The sequence below is a fragment of the Halictus rubicundus genome, chromosome 13, assembly GCF_050948215.1.
Source record: "Halictus rubicundus isolate RS-2024b chromosome 13, iyHalRubi1_principal, whole genome shotgun sequence".
Taxonomy (NCBI): domain Eukaryota; kingdom Metazoa; phylum Arthropoda; class Insecta; order Hymenoptera; family Halictidae; genus Halictus; species Halictus rubicundus.
Genome location: NC_135161.1, coordinates 8,175,660 through 8,198,572, shown reverse-complemented (window position 1 = coordinate 8,198,572; position 22,913 = coordinate 8,175,660). Strand labels below are relative to the sequence as shown.

The window sequence follows — 22,913 nt, the reverse complement described above, 5'->3', positions numbered from 1 at the left end:
TAACCAACAATGTGAGAGCAGCGTCAATGCGGCCGAAGAGAAGAGATAAAGAGAGAGAGAGAGAGAGAGAGAGAGATAGAGAGAGAGAAAGAGAGAGGCGGACAGACGTATATACATATACATATACATATGTATATATGATATGTACATATATGTTTTTTTTTTTTTGGTATATTTTTTTTCTCTCGGTCATGTTCGATTGGAGATCGACGTCAGAATCGATCGCTCGGACAGTCCGACGAAGGAGATTTTGCGAATTGTTACACAAATCGTTTTGTTTTTTTTTTTTCAGTTTCAATTGGTGATGGTTGGTTGGTTGGTTGGTTGGTTGATTGGTTGGTTGGTTGGTTGTAGAATGTGGCGTAAAGAAAAGAACACATAGAACAGACAAGAAAAAGAGTGCACAGCGTAAGTGGCATTCCAGTCAAGCGTGTGCGTATTAAAGTTTCAGAAAGATCTCTCGCAGCGTCCTCACAGGAAACGTTTTGCGAACAGATTTTCTGGGAGTACGCTGCGCTCGATTATTCTTATCTTAGTTTGCTCGTCGAGCGGACCGGAAATTGCGTCCGAGCGACACACAATTCGAACACAGTTGAGGAATTACAAGGTCCTTCGATAAATTTTGCCCTTTCCAGCCTGCTCGCCGTTTATCGAGGGTTGGGGGGTGGGGGTGGGGGATCGCACATCTCGATTTCACATCGATGTTTCCCTCGTTTTTCGTGGATTCTTCCTTCACGGATCGGCGGATCGATGTGCAACCGAGAGGGGATTTGCCGTCCAATTTCGAAGACCCCCGGCCCGACGGAAATCACCAGAGATCGTTTCGGAATTTCGCTCGGGTTAAATCCGAATTTTCCCCGGGATTTCGGGCCGAGTTATTTCGAAACGCCGAGTTTCATCGATCGCCCAGCCGGAAACCGCTGACACAGAAACAATCGCGATGGCGCCTGCTACGAGGAAATCTCGGTTCTACACGAAATCCACGGAAACAATTTTTCCCCGAGTCTCAAACAAGCATCCGATTTTTTGGATAATAATATCGACGGTAACGCGTTCAATCAATTTATTGGAGAGTGATCTATCAAGTCCGATGTGTTGATATTGTTCAGCTACACGTGTACAAATAATGAGATCATTCGTCAACGTTTTATTGCGATTTCCTGATGCAATTTTCTTTAAAAAAAAAAACTAGGTTGAATTTGTAGTGCGTGAAAGAAATTTTTGACAAGAACGAATTTTTGAGAACGAAATGATTAGACGTTAAACGATATCTCGGACGATTGGAATTGATTTTAGATCTCGTTTCTATAAACAAAATGTCTATAGAAAGTTAGTTGTTCTCCACTTAATTTGTTTCTGTGCGGAAGTGGGTCCCCGGAGGTCCTCGAACTTGGACTGGTAGATCAATTGGGCGATACATCGATCTTTGTCGGTTAAAACGATCGGCACTGAAAGCGGAAAAAGGTGAATCGTTAATAAGAGGCACGGGCGGTCTGCGTTAAAAAGTATGTATTATATATAATTTATTACGGTATGATAGTGTAGTATAATTTTTAAAGACTTCTATTGGCAAAAATTTGAGAGACTCCAGATGATCGAAAATTAAACGAGCCGTGACGAAATAACCATGTTGCGGACTTTTATGTGAAATAAAAATTTTCTGTAAATACTGTAGAGCATTGTTCGCAACTCTATAAAATTATTTAAAAAAGAAATCAATGTCTACGTAGCTCCTGTACCTGGCAATTAATGAGGACAATTTTTCTCTGCATAAAAATCTGCAGTCTACTTATTACCCCAGAGGGAAATGGCAAAAATGGCAAAACTGGACAGCAGTTTGTCGCAAGTAGTTTGTCATTTCGTTCTAATAAACAATAGTACTGGAAGACATATATTGAACGAAAGTAAAATACAATTCACAACATTTTCGGAGAAGTTAGAAAAAAAGAAAAATGGTAAAAATTGTAAAAATGGGCAGTAGTTGGTCGTGAGGGTTCGTTCTAATAAGCAATAGTACTGGAAGCTGTATACTGGACGAAAGTAAAATACAATTGACAACATTTTCGGAGAAGTTAGAAAAAAAGAAAAATGGTAAAAATTGTAAAAATGGGCAGTAGTTGGTCGTGAGGGTTCGTTCTAATAAGCAATAGTGCTGGAAGCTGTATACTGAACGAAAGTAAAATACAATTCACGATATTTTCGGAGAAGTTTATTGCCAAAGAAAAATGGTAAAAATGGTAAAAATGGCAAAAATGGTAAAAATGGCAAAAATGGAGGGCAGTTCGATCACGTCCGCAAAATATCGGTTAAACGATAAAATCGGTTGGTAGCGCGTGTTAGCGAGGGCTTTCTCCATCGAAATTCGGTGAAACCCGAGAAGATTGTTGCTCGTTTGATTTGCGAAGTCGCGCAGACCGCCCTGGCCCACGGAAACGTCGTGATTACTTTCTACGTGGCGGTACTGTTTCTCTTCTCGTCTCGTTCTTTCCTATTATCGACATTGCCGTTGTCGAGACACAACCGCTGAGGAAAGTAATCTCGCTAGAGAGACGGAGAAATGAAAAGAGAGTGCGAGAAAGAGAGAGAAGGAAGAGAGAGAGACCGTCGTCACGTCGGACAATCGAAGGGGTATTTAGTGCGCGGTAATTAACACACCGCTACACAGAAGCTACCTGGAAAAACTGATTAAGAAAAACCTTTGATTAATATACCGTTTCTCGTCGATCGTGCGAGATCCGCGATCAACCACCGGAGCACAGAAAAATTCTGAAAAATCTGTTTTCAAATCGCTCTTCGAAGATAACTCTAAAGATGCATGGATCTGATAGATCAATGATGCCTTTTTTTTTAGATAAATCATTGAATGTATTGTTCCTCGCACGATCCCCGAGCTCGAATTATTCGAGTCAAATTAATTAGTCTATAGTAATCCTAGGACATCTACTTTTCACACTAGCATGCGCGATAATAAATAAATAATATCGGGAGAAAAGAAAAGGGGTTTCGAATAATCGCATAATCGCTCAAAGAAAATATAGACAGAAAAACAAACTGAAAAGAACGGGAAAATAATGAAAGAATTAAAAAAAAAAAAAAGAACCGGTTCGTTGAAGGGAAAAAATTCAGAAACGATTATAAGAGAACACAAGCAAATCCAGGGAAGAAAGAGAGAACGGAGAAAGAATGAGAGAGAGAGAGAGAGAGAGAGAGAGAGAAAATGAGAGAATGAGAGAAAGAGAGAGGTATAATGTAGACGAAATACTGAGGAGCAAATGTGGTCTCGTGAAAGATGAGATCGAAGTGTGACATGATGCTGCTGCGACAGAGTTTATGCTGCTTCAATCATTTTAGTGTTCGCTGATCTGCCGGCGTTCGGGTTCAAGGAGTACTGTCGAAAAGTCTTCAACTTTCAGTCGACTTTAACTTCTCATGCCGTGAATTAAGGATTAACAATAAACACGGTAGATTCTATGTTAAAAACCACATAAAAAATGTAGAATAAATTTTTCTCCTACGGAGCTCTGTTTTCGAGAAAATGGGCTTCGAATGTCGCCTCGCGCCTAAGGGGAAACGGACAGCCATGGTCAGACCAGGGAATATTCAAACTCAATTTTCTTGAAGATGAAGGCTCAGATCGAAAAATTGTATCCACCATTTTCGATGCAGTTTCCGACGTACATTACACCAGTATATCCTTTTTTTCCGTAGGTCAGATATTAAGACGGTAAATAAAAAAATTGTGTTTTCAATCATATCCGATTTTCTCAGAAACGAAGGCTCGCATGAAAAAACCTTGTTGCAAATTTTCGACATGGTTTTCGACGTAGATTACACCAGTCTTTTAATTTTTTACCGTAGCCCAGGTATTAAGACGATAAATGGAAAAATCGTGTTTTCGATCATATCTGATTTTCTCGGAAACGAAGGCTCGTTTGAAAAAACTTGGTTCTAAATTTTTAACGTGGTTTTGGATGTAGATTATCCCTGTCTTCTCATTTTTTACTGTAGCGTGGACATTAAGACGATAAGTAGAGAAAACGATCCGGGAGACTCGAACTGTAAGACAAGAAGCGTAGAGATGTAAAAAAGGTTTTTGTTTGTAATTAAAAACTTATTAAAATCGTCGAGTTTGAGGAACAGTAGAGCAGTATACAGGTGCATGAGTGATTTTGCAACAGTGTTGCCGAATCAATTTGAAAATATGGGCAGGCAATCATTTCCTCGTTCTCCTTTAACACGAACGCGGGCTTGTAGAGGAAGACAGATAAATAGAGAGTGAGACAAAGAGAGAAAGAGAGAAACAAAGAGAGAGACAGAGAAGCGTGCAAGGTCTGAAAGAGGGTTAGCACAGTGCCGACAGGGGTTGTTGGATCGAGAGGGGTTGCTGGGTGGTTGAAATGTCGTCCTGTCCGGAGATGCTTCTGTCACGTGGGCTCGCGGGGGTGGTCCCGCTCGGAAACACAAAAAGAGATAGAGAGACAGAGTAAGAGAGAAAGAGAAAGAGAGAGAAAGAGAGAGAGACAAGGAAATGGCGGCGGAAGAGAGCTTCGAGTGACGGCAGGACGGTCCTCGTGACTCGGTCCCAGTCCAGTTCAACGAAAGAAAAGGTAAATGGAAAATAATAAAAATACACGCAGAAATAGGGGATGGTGTCAAGTCCCAGGGGTGTTTGAGGGGGTGGAAAGGGGGGCTCTCGAATGTCGGCTGTTTCCTTTGCCCCCTGACTACCACGCTCCTGGCCGTCGAAACGACCACTCGCGTGCGACCATAAGTGGTTCGATCCAACAAAAGACACGTCGCACGGCGCTCCGAGAAAGAGAGGGAGAGAGAGAGAAAGAGAGGGAGATAGCACTCGATAATAAAACTCTACCTCAACATAGCTTTCTCCAATTTCTATGCTTCTCGAAATTCGATTTAGAAGGATCGATCCTGACTCCTTTAACAATGCGATCGACGTTCGTTAGAACGCGAGAGAAATTGTATTGACCAATGAGATTTCTCAAATATCTCGAGTCAGCAAGTCTCGTGGAATCTTTAAGAAATTATTTGATCTCTAAGAAATTATTTTATCCTTAAGAAATTGCACGAAATCAGATTTGAAGAGATTCGAGTCCACAGGGAGTTCCCATTGTTCTGTCAGGAGAAAATTATTACCAGCTGCGGATTTTTATGCGAAATAAAAACTGTCATAATTGCAAGACACAGACGCAACATAGACGTTTATTTCCTTTCTCAATCGTGACAATTAGAAAATAATAGAACGGTACCCTTAGGCAGCCTAAATTAGGCCCCCCCTTATTAGAATAATAGAACTTAAGCCCCCTGAACTAGGGCCCCCTTATTAGAATAATAGAATTTAAGCCCCCTAAATTAGGCCCCCCATATTAGAATAGTAGAAAGGAATAATAATAATAGAATAATAATAGAAATCAGCCCCTAAATGTTTTCACTGTTCTGTAAATAATCTGCTCATTTTCTCCAAAAACGCACAAAATCCGCAGTCTGACTATTACCGACAGATTCCACTGTTCTTGGAATTTCAATTCCGGTTGTTGTCCAGCAATCGAAACACCGTGCGTCGGTGCAAAGATAATCGAGGTCGAACCTGGCCTCGGGGAGGTTATTGTTCAAATGTACTTGTAAAATGTATCACTCCGGAGCGCCGAGTCCGCTCCATCGATCCGTGTAAATGGATATTTCCATTTCAGTCGGCCAGAAAAACTCGAGACGAAGGTCCCTCCGAGAGAGGTATCATGCGAGGGAAAAGGGTTTCGCAGAATGTTCTGCAGAAGTTAAACGAATCGAGCTTATGCGGCTCTGTTTCGTCCAGGTTGTTCCCCAGACCTCTCTCCAGTCCACTGAACACGGTATACAGTCGTTTCTCGCTATATGTCGCAAACATCTGGCTGCTAAAAGTCGCAGAACTACCTCTACTACCGCGGGGTATACCCCGCGAGGGGCCTCGAATACCGAGGACGTTCACGTGGATCAAAGAATAATAATATCTCCTGGACTATATATGACGCTGAGCGTTGGTGACATATATCGAGAAAACACTGTACTAAATTTCGATAGCTGTGTAACAATTCTAATCGTCAGCGAGAATTCATCGAGAATTCAATGAGAAATTCCTTGTTTTCCATAGTTAGACTGAAATTCGCTGATTATGGCAATTTGGGGGATAACAGTTTTCCTTTCGCGACGTATACTTATGGGGGTTGTGGGGGTTGGAGTCCAATCAGTCGAGGTTCGAATCTACTTGCAAGGTGATCCGTCCCATTGCTACTGGATGCGATCGATCGATCTGCACACGTTCCCCGGGGATCAGAGACATTGAGACGACAGGGTGGGGAGAGAGGGAGAGAGAGAGAGAGAAAGATAGAGGGAACAGTGAAAGAAGAAGAGCGAGAGGAGAGGGTTTTAAACAATCGACCCCAGCTCGCATGCTACCGCCGGCAGATTAACCGTGTTCCATCCGGATTATCCGTCGGCGCTTGCCTTTAGGGGTTGTTTATGGAGAAACGTATTGCCGTCGGTCGCCCGCGCGCTTAGGCTTCCAGGATTTTCACGAAACGTCATACAGGACCGAAGAACAAGCTTGATCGAAATCAAAATTGTTACACATCCAGTCGCGACGAACTGAAACGAGAGAGGAATTCGTTCCATTTTTCCAATAAAAGTGGATCGCCTGACTCAAACAACCATAACATTTCTAAATGCGTCTGTAACTGGAGTATATTGTCGGACACTTATGCGGATCGCAAATTTCCTACTCGAAACCTCGACATTTTATAGAAGTTACAACACTCCGTTCGTCGAGACGTCGATTGTTTATTTATTTTTTAATCCTCAGAAAGTGTTCATTTAACACGTTCGCTATCGTTGTTCCTATAACCTCCATCGTTGAAATTTTTTGCAATTTCTTTATGAAATACTGGAACGATTTAGAGAATTAATATTATGCTGAATAGAATATTATATTATAATTTTGTACAACGAAAGCAAAATTAATTGTTCAACACTAGATTTGCGGGACAAGCCAAAGTGACAGGTTCCAAATATATCAATTTATAATTACAGGGATTGTAAAGATATATTTATAGGACATTTATGCAATACAGTCTTTTCTCGATATATGTCAGAAATACCTGGCTGATAAAAGTCGCAGAACTATCTCCTCTACCGCAGGGAATACCCTGTGAGGGTCCTCGAAGCTCGAAAGGGTCCTTGAACACCGAGAAATGTAAACATAATACGGTTCAGCGTGGATAAAAGAATAGTATCTCCTCGACCATATATGTCGCTGGCAAGACCCGTGTCGTTGACAAATATCGAGAAAACACTGTACCATTATTCCTTGGATTACATATAATGGTAAAAGCCGCTGAAAGTCTGGCTAAATATCTTCTTGTTGTTTTTATAAAATAATAAAAAATAGCCTGTTTTAGTGCTCCGTAAACCTAGTGTTAAATAAACTGAAAGTGGACGTTGCATATCTGCGACAGTGGTAGCGAGCGTGTTAATTTGATTCCGAGGGATTGAATGACGGATTGAATTAAACGACAACTCGATTGCGACACTCCGGGTCAAGACAGACCCAGGCAGATCCCGTCAGAGATATTCCTAAAAATTGGGAAACTTGGCAATTCCAGCGTTGTGCTCGTAAGGATTGTCAATTTTTGTCAAATGTTGGTCGATCGAAGAGAAAACGAGGGATGGGTAATCTTGACGAGACAGGTGGCTGGTGACGAGAGAGCGATTAGTGTTGGCACGTGGAACGACCGAATATTCAAAACAACACCGCGATTATAATTCACCGAAGGATATTTATACGTGTCCGTACGATTTTCACAGCCATTTTGAGGATTTCGGTGGTTCCACGAAGTCGAAGTCAGCGTGGGCGACAGAGATAGGGATATAGAACAGGTGTAAACGAAAAACAGAACCAAACGGGGGAGAGGAAGAACGTCTGGCGGGGAAAGAATAAACGTAAAGAAGAAACCGAACGGAAGAAAGAAAACAGAGAGAAACAACTCCGAATGAATCGCGCGCGGCTCTAGTAAACTGAAATTGCAGAGCTCGCGTGTAAAAAGGAACAAGAAAGTAGATGGAACAAGTAGACACAGACGTCGTGTACACGTGCACGTTCAGACGCACATTGTATTGGACATATATATGTATACATATACATATGTACGTGTACAAGCGTCGTGTAGAGAATTAAACAGGAACAGACGAGAAAACAAGTGAGAAAACTATCGCTTGAGCGGAACAGCGTTCGCGAGGCGGTTCTGCCGGACTAATCGACGACTTTTCTACTGAAAATCGCTTCTATCGACCTGTGCAACAGTCTTCGGTATGTTTTACAAGTTCAGTGTGAAAAATTTAGAAGGCACGTTTCTCAAGGAAGCTTAATTCGTACAGAATTTTTTCAGAATTGCTAGAAATTTCGAGCAGAGGACTGCGAATTTTGTGTTTTCGAAACGGAGTAACGGTGACAGTGTACTTGCAATTGGTTTGTTTTTAACAATCACTAACGTTAGTTACTCTTAAAGTTCTCTGGAAGAGGAGACTCTAGACCCATTTTCATTATAATTTAATCGAATCGATTGCAATCGCTTTCAGGGAGACATTATTGCAGGATGCAACTTCAGATTTTATGAATTGTTCTATTCGTGCGCAACATAGACAGCGTTATATAAAACTATACAAAACCGCAAGGAGTACGATTTTCCGAAAAGCTGGATTTCCAATTTCCTGGTGATTCGAATAAAAACAATTTTACAGTTGTCAAAAAATTTACAAGTAGAAGATGGGTGAATTCTCCATTCTGAGATCAAGAAATGTTTGGTTGGCAAGAAAAGCTAGAATTTTCAAGTAAAATCCGCACAAAGATCCGCAGTTCAGTAGTATAAGTCAAAATTAGTCGGACGAGGGGTTGGATCGAACCAGAGGACGCCGAAATGGCGAAGCGATAATTTTTATCAGGACCGCCTCGGCAACGTGGTCGCGCTCGCAACAATACAAAGAAAACACTGGCGAAAAACAAAACAGTTGCTCTGAGATGTGCGCGCGCGCACGCGAGCATCGTCGCGATGCTGGGCGCGTGCACGCGCGCGCGATACGAACGCTTCTCGGAGAGGCAAGAGCACGTTCATATGGCGACAAAAACTCAACGAAACATATTACGGGTTACTTTCTGGCTTGTAGAGAGAAACAAAAAACGAAACAAAAAGAAAGAGAGAAAGAGAGAGAAAGAGAGAAAGAGAAAGAAAGAAAGAACGACAGAAAACTTTTGCGTCAAGTAAGTCGTCGGCTCTCACGGGGACTTACCATTCTTTTTTTGGACAACGACTTTGGCTGCGACTTTACGGGGGTTGCGTATGCCGAACAACGGAGTTTTGAGTGGTAGTAGTAGTAGGTGGTAGTAGTAGTAGTAGGTGGTAGTAGTTAGTAGTTAGTAGTAGTTAGTAGTAGTAGTTAGTAGTAGTAGTAGGTAGTAGTAGTAGTAGTAGTAGTAGTAGTAGGTAGTAGTAGTAGTTAGTAGTAGTAGTAGTAGTTCGTAGTAGTAGTTCGTAGTAGTAGTTCGTAGTAGTAGTTCGTAGTAGTAGTTCGTAGTAGTAGTTCGTAGTAGTAGTAGTAGTAGTAGTAGAAGTAGTAGAAGTAGTAGAAGTAGAGGTAGTAGCATAGTGTCGTGCCGAGATAGGAGGAGTCCAAGGCCAGTGTGATTGATACAAATATAATAGAGAAGGAGTACGATAAAAGACAGTCAGTGCAACTTTGTTGGTTTCGGGGCGGGGCTAATGGGCGTGGTTTCGATTTATGGGGGGCTGGGCTGGGCTGGGGGGCTGTGCTCTATGTCTCTCGGCGATCATGGTCGATTAATAAAAAAATCGATCTTGACTCGTGTTCTTTCGCGGCTCGTGTTAGACCGATCTTTCTTTTCGAGAAGTTCACGAGGGCGTGGCTTGTGGGGCTGGCTCCCGGAACGAGGGGGAAGACGATTGGTACGGCTGTGTCGTTTACAAACGAAATTAGGCTAGGAAACTTTTCCACCGGAATTTTACCAGAATCGAGAGACGCGTACAAAAAATGTGAGAAACAATTGTTATCCTAATATAAAATCCTGTATAAAAAATACAGGGGTGTCGTTCGACCTTCCTATGACAGGAGAAAAATATTTTTCAATAATCTAATATTGAGACGCAACATTCCTTCGTCAGGAAAGCTCCATCCGAGAGCATGAACTTGAAAATTTGTTATCAACGAAATAGAATAAAAAATCATCGAGAAAAAAATACAGGGGTGTTCGGTGAGGTCCATTCTACTTTAAAAAGAATCTTCTCCCGAAGATCGACGGTTTGCAACGCGGAAAAAAAATTGTGAAATTGAATTTTGATTTTAGGCCTCCCCCTGTGTCCAGAAGCCACCCCCCTTCGCAGGGGAGGGCCGCTACGCATTATGGGGGAAATTGAGTAGAAATAGTTCGGTGCACAGAAGAGAATAAGTGGGCCGTTGGAGTTATAAAACTGATTTCGGAGCAGAGAATTCGGACAATGGTACACAACAGAGAGTCGAGCGGAATCGATTCGGAGAGACGAGGGGGCTTCATGGGGCTTCGTGGGGTTTCATGGGGGGTTCAGGGCAGGGCGCATGGGGTAAGAAATATTTTTCATCCTTAATTAACACCGAGAATGTTTCCCGATCGGCCGGAGATCGATCCTGGATCGTGATCGAGCTCCGGCCGGTCGATGCATGCGAGATTCGCGTGATTCAAGATGGCGGCGAGGGAACGATCAAAAATTCACTTTCCGATCAAACTGTGGAGCTTCACGCGGTTCTGGAGAATTTTTCGAAAATTTTTAAAAAATGTCATTTTCAGAAAATAGTATTTTTGAAATAGTATTTGCGTACAATTTTTGTACGTTCTTGATCAATAAGGGATGTTGCTAATAAAAATTGGGTTCTTTATGATTGCGTTTGTTTGAGATTTATTTATGAAATCGTTAAATGCACACCCACAGTTTAATTATAGCAATAACACGAGTAGATTAAAATACTGATTGCCAGCGGATTTTTATGCAAAGTAAAAATTGTCCGCATTAAGCATACAAGCTACATAAATTTCTTTTATTTTCAGGTAGATTAAATGTTTTTCTATTTTGCATCCGAGCTACTCAATTTTATTATAAACGCATAAAATCCGCAGTTCACTGACTATTTCGGGGATGTATATTGTATTTTCATAGCGCGTGGGTGGCCGCCATCTTGACAGGGCCGAGCGAAGGTGACAAAACAGATGTCTATGCATGTACTATGATCGCAACGATGCAGAAAATGAGAGTCTACCGGTGACAACGTTAAGAATCCAGGCAGTGTGCCATCGAAGTATACATATACTTGAGTAAGTATATATATTTAATATACAATATGTACGTACAAAGATATATTTAATGAGGAGAGAGAGAGAGAAAGAGAGAGAGGAAGAACAGAGATAGAAAAATATTTATATATATATATACATAATAGAGAGAGTGAGAAATATCTAGATACAGAAAAAGAGATAAGGAAAAAAATAGAATCCTCTCGTACCTTGATGACGAACCATGGAATCATGAATAGTAGAGTGATATAAAGACAGTGAATGATAAAGAAACAGATAGACAGATAAAGAGAAAGAAAGAGAGAGAGAGAGAGAGAGAGAGAGAAATGGAGAATCATAAAAGAGGAAATTGAGACAGAAACAGACGAGTGGCGATATCTTTGCGAGATCGTCCATCCTCGTCATTGTTCTTTGCTCCTCGATCCGAGGAAGGACAAGAGAACGGAATAGGTGTGACAGACAGAGAAAGAGAAAGAGAAAGAACGTAAAAATATGTTGACTAAATATACAAATAGAGACAGATAGATAGAGAGAGAGATAGAGAGAAAAGTCTTTGACACACCGAGACACTATCTATGATAAAAACAGCTAAAAGAAATCGGAAATCAATGATAACCAATGAAGCTCTTAACAATGTGACGATTAGAAGAGTCGAGTGGCGCTTCTTACCATCTGTCCGTGCAGCGGGTGAAAATGGAAACAGAAACAGAATTCAAAATCTTCCTCAACAGTGAAACAGGCGTGTGATCGTGTTTTTTTCTCGCGAATTCTCGGCCCGGTGGGTGATACATGTTGAAAAGGGGGGTTGGGGTTAGGGGTGGTTTGATCAATTGATAATTTTCGGGTCGAGAGAGAGAGAGAGCGATAGAGAGAGAACATCGTCGAGAGGGGGGCAGGGGGAGAGAGCGAGACAAAGGTGAAATTTTGAAAGAGGTCCGGCCGTAAGTGATATTCTCTTCGCGAGGGTTTCTGGGGTGTGATTATTACATCGCGAGAGAAATCCGGATAGATCACGCGTGGGTGCAGGTTTCCTTTCCTTTCTTCTGCTTTTTTCACAGTGGATCGCGCGAGCGATTCGGTCGCCTGACCGCGGAGCTGTACCTCGAAATAGATCATTCGCCGATCGAGATCACCGAATCTCAATTTTCATTTACGCGGTTTGATTACGAGGTGACCAAGAAAGTTTCTACAGCTTCTAGAGGCTTTTCCGAGTATGGTGTATTTTTTTCATTCGCGGTATGAACGTTTAAAAATGTTTAAACAATGTTCAAAGACCAAGCATCTACGATGCGATAATGAATACGAAATGTTCTACTCTGAGAATTTTTCCCGCTTCAACCGTGCAAGATAAGTAAATGATTTTTGCGTAGAATTATTTTATAGAGCCTTCCGAATACAGCGATATATTTTTTCTTTAACATTACGGACGTTTAGACATGTTTAAACAATATTCAAAGAGATCGAAACATCTCTGACGCGATAACGAATACGAAATTTGAGAATTTGAGAATTTTTTCTGCTTCAACCGTGCAAGATACGCAAATGATTTTTACGCAGAATTATTCTACAGACTCTACTGAATATAACGATATATTTTTACGTTAACATTACGAACTTTTAGATATGTTTAAACAATATTCAAAGAGAGCGAAGCACCTCTGACGCGATAATGAATACGAAATTTTCAACTTTGAGAATTTTTTCTGCTTCAATCGTACATGATACGGAAATGATTTTTACGTAGAAATGTTCTACAGACTCTTCCGAATACAGCGATATATTTTTTCTTTAACATTACGAACTTTTAGATACGTTTAAACAATATTCAAAGAGAGCGAAGCGCCTCTGACGCGACGATCGGTACCAGATTTGCAACTTCAACAATTTTTCCTGCTTCAACCGTGTACGATACGCAAATGATTTTTACGTAGAAATGTTCTACAGACTCTTCCGAATACAGCGATATATTTTTTCTCTAACATTACGAACTTTTAGATACGTTTAAACAATATTCAAAGAGAGCGAAGCACCTCTGACGCGACGATCGGTACCAGATTTGCAACTTCAACAATTTTTCCTGCTTCAACCGTGTACGATACGCAAATGATTTTTACGTAGAAATGTTCTACAGACTCTTCCGAATACAGCGATATATTTTTTCTTTAACATTACGAACTTTTAGATACGTTTAAGCAATATTCAAAGAGAGCGAAGCACCTCTGACGCGACGATCGGTACCAGATTTGCAACTTCAACAATTTTTCCTGCTTCAACCGTGCACGATACGTAAACAATTTTTGCGCAGAATTATTCTCTACACTCTCCCGAATAAAGCCATGTATTTTTCACGAACACAACGACCGTTTAAACATGTCTGGTCCTTCAATTTCATCGACAGCTCCGCAGCCAGGCGATCGACACGGATCCACGGCGGACCGCGAGGATCCTCGGCACGTGTGTCCCGCCGGATCCATGGATCTCGATCGGAGACGACCCGAACGAATCCTCGTGGTCCCGAGGGTGAAACATGGCTCCTCTTAGATCGTGTCTAGAGCTTCGAAACCGTGGGCTGAGACTCTCAGCACGTGTCTGACAACGATGCAACGCATCCGGCGTTGTTTTCATACTCGGAAGCGTCTGGCGATCGCCTTGGAATGAACACGGGAATGCACTTCCGCCGCTGCATCATCGAAAGAGAGCTCTCGCGCGAGTGGCGTCGACATCTGCGAAACTTTCGACGGGAAACGGCGGGGGTTGAACACGTCTGGAATATTTGCGACGGAGTTCGAGGACCCGTTGTCCTGTCTCGGCGAACAGGTTCGCGAGAATCGAGAGATCGAACGGATCGCGCCGTTCGACCCGGTTAATCGTTCAAGCACCACCACAAAATACGTGAGAACGAACACTCTGATCACGATGTAAGAGGGACCAGTAATCGTTTCTGTTTTCGATTTTGCGCTCTTTTTTCTTGTTTCATGTTTTCTTCGGCTCTTTTGATTTTGCCGAGCGCAGAAGATAGAGAGAGAGAGAGAGAGAAAAGAGAATTCGAATAGAAACGAAACAGAAAGAAAGAAGAGTGACTTCTGCAAGAAATATACGATCGTATTAAGAGGACAGAGATGTAGAGATGCGGGGCGAGATGCTCGACATTACCTTCTTCCAGCCCGTCGTCGCCGTCGCTCATCAGCTCGTCGTCCGAGCAGATGTTCAGCACGTTCACCAACATCTCCGTGACTGCGGACACGTGGAAACAACCAGCGATTAATCTCCTTTAATTGTTTCGCGAACGTGCGATCACCGGACGGATCCATATCTCGCTCGCCGACGATGAAAATCAAAGCGTCAACCGGATCGCGGCGGCCGACGATATTCGACCCAGTGTAACTTCCACTAGGAAAATCGCGGGACGATCCACCAAGGCCCATTTCAAAGAGAAAATCCTCTACTTTCACCCATATAACTTCATTTTTTCCTGGGAGGCTCCATTGCTCGACAGGGGAACAAATAACGCAACCCTTTCCGGGCGGGTTTTGAATCGCGCGCCGCAGAGGACAGTTGTTTAAAATTTTTGTACACGGGCAAAATATCGTACAGAAAATTTCAAGCTGTTGAAATAAAGAGGAGACTTGGAACTTTCATTTCGCGGTGGTTGGAGTCCCAGAAAAAAATTTTTGAGGCCCCCAGAAATATTTTAATCTTCGTTTTTAATATTTAGGACAACCATTTTAGGACAACTATTTTCTTGCCGGGTACAGAGGTGGGGGAAAAATAGTTTACGGGGGACGAAAGTGGAGGCTTCGCGCTTTGAAACGACCCAGGGTAGATTGCTGTACGATTTTTCTTCGCGAAGTGACAGCAGATCGAGTATCGTCGGTGCGCGTAGCTCGACAATGTTCGAGACACCCGGTGCACACGCGTCTCTTTAATTTCGATCGTCGGTTGAATCAACAGAAAACAAAATGAATAGAAAACGTATCCGTGGGGAACGATGTTCTGTGGGACAGACGTGATTATTATATCTGAAAGAGAGCGTTATTCGGCACCTGAAGGAAACACCTCTCGAGGGTCGAGTCCGTCGTCCACTTACCTTTTTCACCGACAAACGGTAGGGACCACGTGAATACGTCCATGAAATTCGGCAACCAGTAGGGATGCGGCGAGCAGTTGAACTGCCTGATGTTCATCACGTTGTTCTCGTACTTCAGCACGGCCGCCTGGAAAACGCAACGAAATTAATCTCCTCCGCGAGCTGTCTGCAACGGCCGCTCGCAAACGATCCTAGTTTCCAATTCCGACGGTTAATTGCAGCGCAGGCTGCACACCGTTTCTTACCGAACCCTCCAAGCGTTGTTACCCCCGAGTTCGCAAATTTTTACCAACCACGAAATCGAAAAACCTCCATTTTCTCCCAACCGACGAATTTTAATCGATTCTCCGGCTTGGTTGTTTTTTGGGGATGCGGGGGATCCTTTAAATTTCGTGACTGAGAAATTTTATAAGCTTGCAGGTACGAAACTGATGGGTTAGACTTCAAATCGCGTCAAATTCTAATTAACTCCTTGCACTATAATCTATTTTATGGTTACAATGATTAGAACTGATGTCTATGAGCTACTAGGAAAAATAGAAAATATAGATTTATTGTATAACCACGTGTACTGGCTAAATACAGTGATTTCTTTATATATGACGCCAAGGCCTGGATGATAAACGTCGCGGAATTATCCCCACTACCGCGGGGTATACGGGAGGCCACGAAGCTTGAGAGGCCTCAAGCCTCCGAGGAGTGTAAACATAACACGGCTCGGACATGTCTCCTGGACGATACATGACGCTGGCAAGACCAGTGTTGTTGACATATATCGAGAATTCACTGTATTGACTGCGATAAAATAGAATTTCATTTCAATTTAAAGGGAATTAATAATGAACATATTTAGAAAATTCTGTTTGAAGTTTTTATCACAGTACGAAACTGCTGGGTTAGACTTTCTTCAAATCGCGTCAAATTCTAATTAACTCCTTGCACTATAATCTATTTTATGGTTACAATTATTAGAACTGATGCCTATGAGCTACTAGGAATAATAGAAAATTTAGATTTATTGTATTACCACGTGTTCTGGCTAAATACAGTGATTTCTTTATATATGACGCCAAGGCCTGGATGATAAACGTCGCGGAATTATCCCCACTACCGCGGGGTATACGGGAGGTCACGAAGCTTGAGAGGCCTCAAGCCTCCGAGGAGTGTAAACATAACACGGCTCGGACATGTCTCCTGGACGATACATGACGCTGGCAAGACCAGTGTTGTTGACAAATATCGAGAATTCACTGTATTGACTGCGATAAAATAGAATTTCATTTCAATTTAAAGGGAATTAATAATGAACATATTTAGAAAATTCTGTTTGAAGTTTTTATCACAGTACGAAACCGCTGGGTTAGACTTTCTTCAAATCGCGTCAAATTCTAATTAACTCCTTGCACTATAATCTATTTTATGGTTACAATTATTAGAACTGATGCCTATGAGCTACTAGGAATAATAGAAAATTTAGATTTATTGTAAAACCACGTGTTCTGGCTAAATACAGTGATTTCTTTACATATGACGCCAAGGCCTGGATGATAAACGTCGCGGAATTATCCCCACTACCACCGGATCTCCAGAGGTCACGAAGCTTGAGAGGATTAGGACGACGAGGAGTATAAACATAACATGGCTCGCACATGTCAAGACCAGTGTTGTTGACATATATCGAGAATTCACTGTACTGACTGCGATAAAATAGAATTTTATTTCAATTTAAAGGGAATTAATAATGTACATATTTAGAAAATTCTGTTTGAAGTTTTTATCACGAGTCTGACTCGATATTATAGTACGAGGGGTTAATTCTTGGTTCTATAGTTTGCAGGGATTGGAAAATTTTGTGCAGAAATTTTCGGAAACTTGTCATACTGGATCTATTTTGACCCAGGGTATTGAAATCGCCATTTAATCGCTTAATTTCTGGGTATGAAATTGAATTACCTAGAAACCTAGTAGTGTCTACCTAACCTTGTAGAGTCTACAAGAAATATGTTCAAAAATTAATAAATAAATGAATGGATTCGATCTACATTAATTGTATAGTTGTAAAGAAAGTTCCACCGTTCAAGAGTTAATTCTCGACTCTACAGTTTGCAGGGATTGGAAAATTTTCGGAAACTTGTCAGACTGGGTCCACTTTGACCCGGGGTATTGAGATCAACATTTCATTGCTCAATTTCTAGATGTAAGATTGAACGACCTCGGAACATCAAAAAGAATAACGAGTCTACAAGAAATATGTTCAAAAATTAATAAAGAAATGAATGATCTCGACCTACATTAATTTTATAGTTGTCAAAAAAAAGGTCCGCCATTCGACAATTAATTCTCCATTTTGCAGTTTGCCGGGGGGTTGGAAAATATTGTGCAGAAATTTTCGGGAACTTCTCGAACCGAAATTTGGTTCGAAGATCGTAGACGCATAATATGAATGAATTCGGTGTTCTATTGTCGGAGGGTGTTGCTCGGAGGTGCGATGAACGCGCGCGAGGATCCATAACGAGGCGACAATAGTAATCAAACATCCGTTTCGAAGAGGCGCGCGTCGTTTGATCCTCTCACCTTGTTGTTGTAAACGTCGAGGTAGTTGGGCGCGCTGAAGATGGTAATTAGCGATGGGAAGCCCGTCGTCTGGGATTTCCGGTACATGCGGTACCCTGCGTCCTGCGCCTCGTGTGCCCTGATGATGCTGAGGAGGTTGTTGTTCTGCAGGAAGTCGCAGCACGCCGCGTAACTGCGAAAACAATCCACGGTATTCAATCTTGACTCACCCTTTGCACTCAAGGTCACCCGAACTTCAGTCAGCGAAGGTCACCCGAAGTTCAGTGTGTTGAACTTCATTCAACACACAACATTTTCATATCGTATGATTTTTCCAGCGTTATGCGCATGAAATGGTGTCTACAGTGATTTCTCGTTACATGTCGCAAATACCTGGATGATAAACGTCGCAGAACTATCTGCGGGGTATGCCAGGTCGGGTTCGACGTTTACAAAGAATAATAGTATCTCCTGGACGATATATGTCGCTGGCAAGACCCGTGTTGGTGACATATATCGAGAAACCACTGTACAGTCTGTTTTTGTGCGGTAGATAGGGACCACATAAAAGAAACCGCGCGAAACAAAATATTCAGAAACTTCATAAACAGCTATAACAAATAATTTTTTACAACAGATTAAAGAAAATTTTTTATGCGCTGGAGAGGGACCGCATAACAAAAAATCTCACTTAGAAAATATGTCAAAGATTTACGAAACAGCGAGAGAGTGCTTTCCGAAGAAAATAAATAATTAAATTACTCATGGAAACATTTAAAAAACATTTAATTTCTCATCTAAAACATGGAGAAACTTTCAAAATGCGTAGTCCAAACGCAGATAAAAAAAAAATCGCATAGAAAAGGACCGCACAGAAACAGGTTTGACTGTACTTGTATTGCTAAAAAATTTTGAACAATTTACGAAATACAAATGAATTTGTTAACGTGAAAGATCGTTTTGAGTTAGCGGTACGGGAATTTTTCGTGGCGTGACTTCCGAGTCGCCATTCGAGTGCAAAGGAGTGAAAAGTGGAGGATTCCGCTGAAAATCGTTCGTGTTCTTTTTCAGGGCAGAGAAAAAAATGCATTGTCAAAAAACCGAGAGGTTTCTCGAAGGACCGTACGAGAAATCGTTCTGGCAGCGCAATCGCAAAATGGGGAAGCGGGATCATAATATTCGCGCGATCCCCCGCGACTCCAGGAGCAATTCCGTAATGGCCACGGTGCCATAAAGAAGCCGTTACGCGATACTTCGCCCGTTTCCCACGTTCTAACCCCCCATAAGGCCTCGTAAATCCTCGACGCCGCTGTGTAACGCGCGGCCCTGCAGCTCTTCAAGGTTTTATTTCATCCTCGTAAACGCCCGGTAACTTCCGAACGGATATCAACTCTCTAAGGCTCTCTGGACCAGTCGCAGCTTTGACCAGGTGCAATTCCCTCCCTAGCCCTAGTCCTAGCCCTAGCCATAACCCTGCTTCGGACTCCTCTTCAGAGGTCAGATGTCCCGAAAGATTTCTCAGACATTTAAAAAATAACTGAAGATTTTCTCATCTCAAATGGAACATTCCTGGACCAACAGTTCATTATTTATAATCGTGTGTTGGAGATAGTACTCTTGAAGTGACCTTCTGAGGCTTCTTCAGACACCTCTTCAGGGTTTAGAGGTGTCCATGGGTGTTCTCAGACGTTTAAAAAATATAATAAATTAATCAAGCTCTGGGGAAGTGTTCCAAATACACTGGAGGCTTTCTTGGCACGAGAATTAATTTATTCATAGTCATGCAGCGATGGTAGGGCTCCCAATATAGACCTAGGGCTTCCCTCGACTGCTCCTCAAGAGCTACAAGTGTCCACAAAGGGTTTTAACACCATTAAAAAATATTATAAATTAGTTAAGCCCTAGGAAAGTGTCCTAAATACGCTGGAGGCTTTCTTGGCCCAAGAATTAATTTATTCATAGTCTTACAGTAATGGTAGGGCTCCCAATCTAGGCCTAGGGCTTCCTCTGACTGCTCCTCAAGAGTTGGAGGTGTTCACGAACATTCTCCACAAAATAAAAAAATGTAATAAATTAATTCAGACTGAAGTCAGTGCCCCTAATACCATAGGGACTACCCTGACCCAAGAATTCATTTATTCATAGTCGTACAGCGATGGCAGGGCTCCCAATATAGGCCGAGGGCTTCCTCTGACTGCTCCTCAAGAGTTGGAGGTGTTCACAAAGGTTTTTAACACAATTAAAAAATATGAAAAATTAATTAAGCCCGCAGGAAGTGTCCCAAGTGCAATGGCGGCTTCCTTGAAGCAACAGTTAATTTATTCATAGTCATATAACGATGGTAGGGCTCCCAATCTAGCTCTAGGACTTTCTCTGACTGCTCTTCGAGACTTCGAGGCATTCGCAAAGGTTTTTAACACAATTAAAAAATATGAAAAATTAATTAAGCCCGCAGGAAGTGTCCCAAGTACGATGGAGGCTTCCTTGAAGCAACAGTTAATTTATTCATAGTCATATAACGATGGTAGGGCTCCCAATCTAGGCCTAGGGCTTCCCTGGACTGCTCCTCAAGAGTTAGAGGTGTTCGCAAAGGTGATTAACACAATTAAAAAATATAGTAATGTAATTCGGACTAAGGCCAGTTTTCCTAGTGTCAGGTGGACTTCTCTGGACCAGCGATTAATTTATTCATAGTGGTACAACGAGAGTTATGGCTCCGGATCCAGGCCTAAGAGGCTACCGTCGTTCGCTCCTCTCGACAGCATTTTCTCCCTCTCGCTCGGGCACCGCCTCGTTACTCATTGCCACGGTGTGAACAGTGCCTAATGGTCGTTAGCGACCTTGCCACTACCTTGGCTCGGCCGTTTCTCACGGTCCTTGGCCAGGTCAGTTATAGGCGCGCGAAAAAGGTCGGTCGTCTGACGTCTACCGCTTAATTTGTTTACACGAACGCCGTGGACGCCGACGCCGACGCCAGGCGTCGTCGTTGTGCCCCTCCCACGACGCGATCCTAACACGAACATCCATGGGAAATTATAGAAAAAGCTGCCGTCGTTCTCGATTTTTCCTCGAACGAACTTCGATCCGTTTCCGATAACTATTTCCGGGTCGACACCAAACCAAATTTTGGCCCATTTTAGCAATTGCGTCGAACTGTTGATCTTTGTGCAAATTCTAATTTTCGTAGACCATTTTGTACAGATCAGGACTCCTCCCCTAGACGCGATATGGAATTATCGTTAATTTTTACGAGATATTAGGCTGTCGATTTGTTTGTAACTTCCAATTTTCGTAGGCTCGAAGCTGAAATGGATCCGAGGACCGTAGTCCTCGGAAAAAGGATAACGGAGAGGGCGAAATCGAAGGACGACGCCGAGTTTCAGCGAGGTTCTCGCCGGAAGTTCGGTGCGAAGGCGGCTTAAAACGGTCTCGAGAATGTTGCGAGCGCAGGCCTCGGCACGCGAGGTTGCACGCGAAATTTTCGCGATAATTCTCTCCCTCTCTCTCTCTCTCTTTCTCTCTCTGTTCCTCTCTTTCTCTCCCTCGAGCGCTCGCTCGCTTTCTCGCCGAGTAATTTTATCCAGGAGCGAGGCGAGGCGAGGCGATCGAACGCGCGATAACAGAACCACGGGCCGAGCATTTAGAAATTATAATGCGCCTCCCCCCGATAAATCATCATCATCTGACGGGGGTCATCTCGCGGATCGATCCGCTCGAATTCAATTCATCGGCTGGGGGCCACCTGAAGCCGCGGAGAATTAATTGAAACCGCCCGACTGAGACAAATTTCGCGCCGCGCGAAACTCCTTCGCCAATTATATCTGTCGAAGGAATTACTCGAGGACGAATTAAATAAATGTGAAATCGAATTAAACGACTGAACCTGCACAATTCGCATTCGATAAAATCGCTCGAATAATCGCATTTTTGTCTCTTCTTCTACCCTGTCGAATGCGCCGAAATGATAGCGAAACGGCTGAAGCAGATATTATTAAAATTATTATTAAGCAGTTATTATTATTATTATTTTGAATAGGCGAATGAAGTGCTCTTTACGATGGTGTAACACCAGACGATCGCATTTGAGCAACAATTTGTCTTCCAAAAAGCTGTCAAAATTTCAAGCTACAGTAGTAGCCGCAATTACCGCAAATTATTTATAAAATAATATTTATTAATCATTACATATTTCTTAAATTGTATATTATTATTTTTTAGTTTTGTTTATGCTTCAACCTAACATATGAGCCGTTCACAGGCCAAATAGATTAACTCCACTTTTTGAAATATTTTAAATGTAAATGTCAAAGCACTCGGTTCAGCCATAACGGTGTTTATTTATAATAAATTTCCCAAATAAAACAGATTAAAACCATGTAAGAAAATTTTATTCATTCTACATGTCTCTTTATACGACAGCTACATCTGTACTTATGCATTATACAATGTTTATTTCAATGTTTATTTTAAAGGGAATTTTGAAGAACAATGTATATTATTTCATTACATTTCTCCACTTTCTGTGTCATGGAGTTAATCGATCTGGAAAGTGAGCGGCTCATACAGTCTATCCTCGCTATATGTCGCAAATACCTGGCTGATAAAAGTCGCAGAACTATCCCCACTACCGCGGGGTATACCCCGTGAGGGGGCTCAAAGCTCGCGTGACCTCAGTCTATCAAATAGTATCATCTCTCCGATATATGTCGCTGGATAGACCCACGTTGTGGACATATATCGAGAAAACACTGTATTCTATTTTCATATATCGAGAAAACACTGTATTCTATTTTCATATATCGAGAAAACACTGTATTCTATTTTCATATAACTATATGAAATATAGTCTTTATGATTATATTTCATATAACTATCCATATACTTTATAAC

General features: G+C 42.1%; 1 protein-coding gene and 2 long non-coding RNA genes across 10 annotated transcripts in view; 1 reads left to right on the top strand and 2 right to left on the bottom strand.

Annotated features, from left to right (window-relative positions):
• Positions 1-22,913, bottom strand: part of LOC143360690 (serine/threonine-protein phosphatase 2B catalytic subunit 2) — a 206,113-nt gene that overhangs the window by 26,365 nt on the left and 156,835 nt on the right. For 6 of the 7 annotated variants that reach the window (XM_076799782.1, XM_076799783.1, XM_076799789.1 and 3 more), the window contains exons 7-9: positions 18,045-18,216; positions 15,471-15,597; positions 14,537-14,617 (exon numbers count right to left, since the gene is read on the bottom strand). In XM_076799782.1, coding sequence (XP_076655897.1) covers positions 14,537-14,617; positions 15,471-15,597; positions 18,045-18,216 — 380 coding nt within the window. Of the gene's footprint in view, positions 1-9,333; positions 9,367-14,536; positions 14,618-15,470; positions 15,598-18,044; positions 18,217-22,913 lie in introns of all 7 variants that reach the window. The other variant, XM_076799785.1, reaches the window with a different exon arrangement.
• Positions 9,387-14,274, top strand: LOC143360714 (uncharacterized). Of its 2 annotated transcripts, none has more exons than XR_013083325.1 (2): positions 9,387-9,527; positions 9,635-14,274. It is a non-coding gene; the product is annotated as an uncharacterized LOC143360714 (long non-coding RNA). The 2 variants fall into 2 exon arrangements; XR_013083324.1 differs by having other exon boundaries at positions 9,632-14,274.
• Positions 11,142-14,526, bottom strand: LOC143360715 (uncharacterized). Its single transcript, XR_013083326.1, has 2 exons — positions 13,040-14,526; positions 11,142-12,665 (listed from the first exon to the last, which is right to left on the bottom strand). It is a non-coding gene; the product is annotated as an uncharacterized LOC143360715 (long non-coding RNA).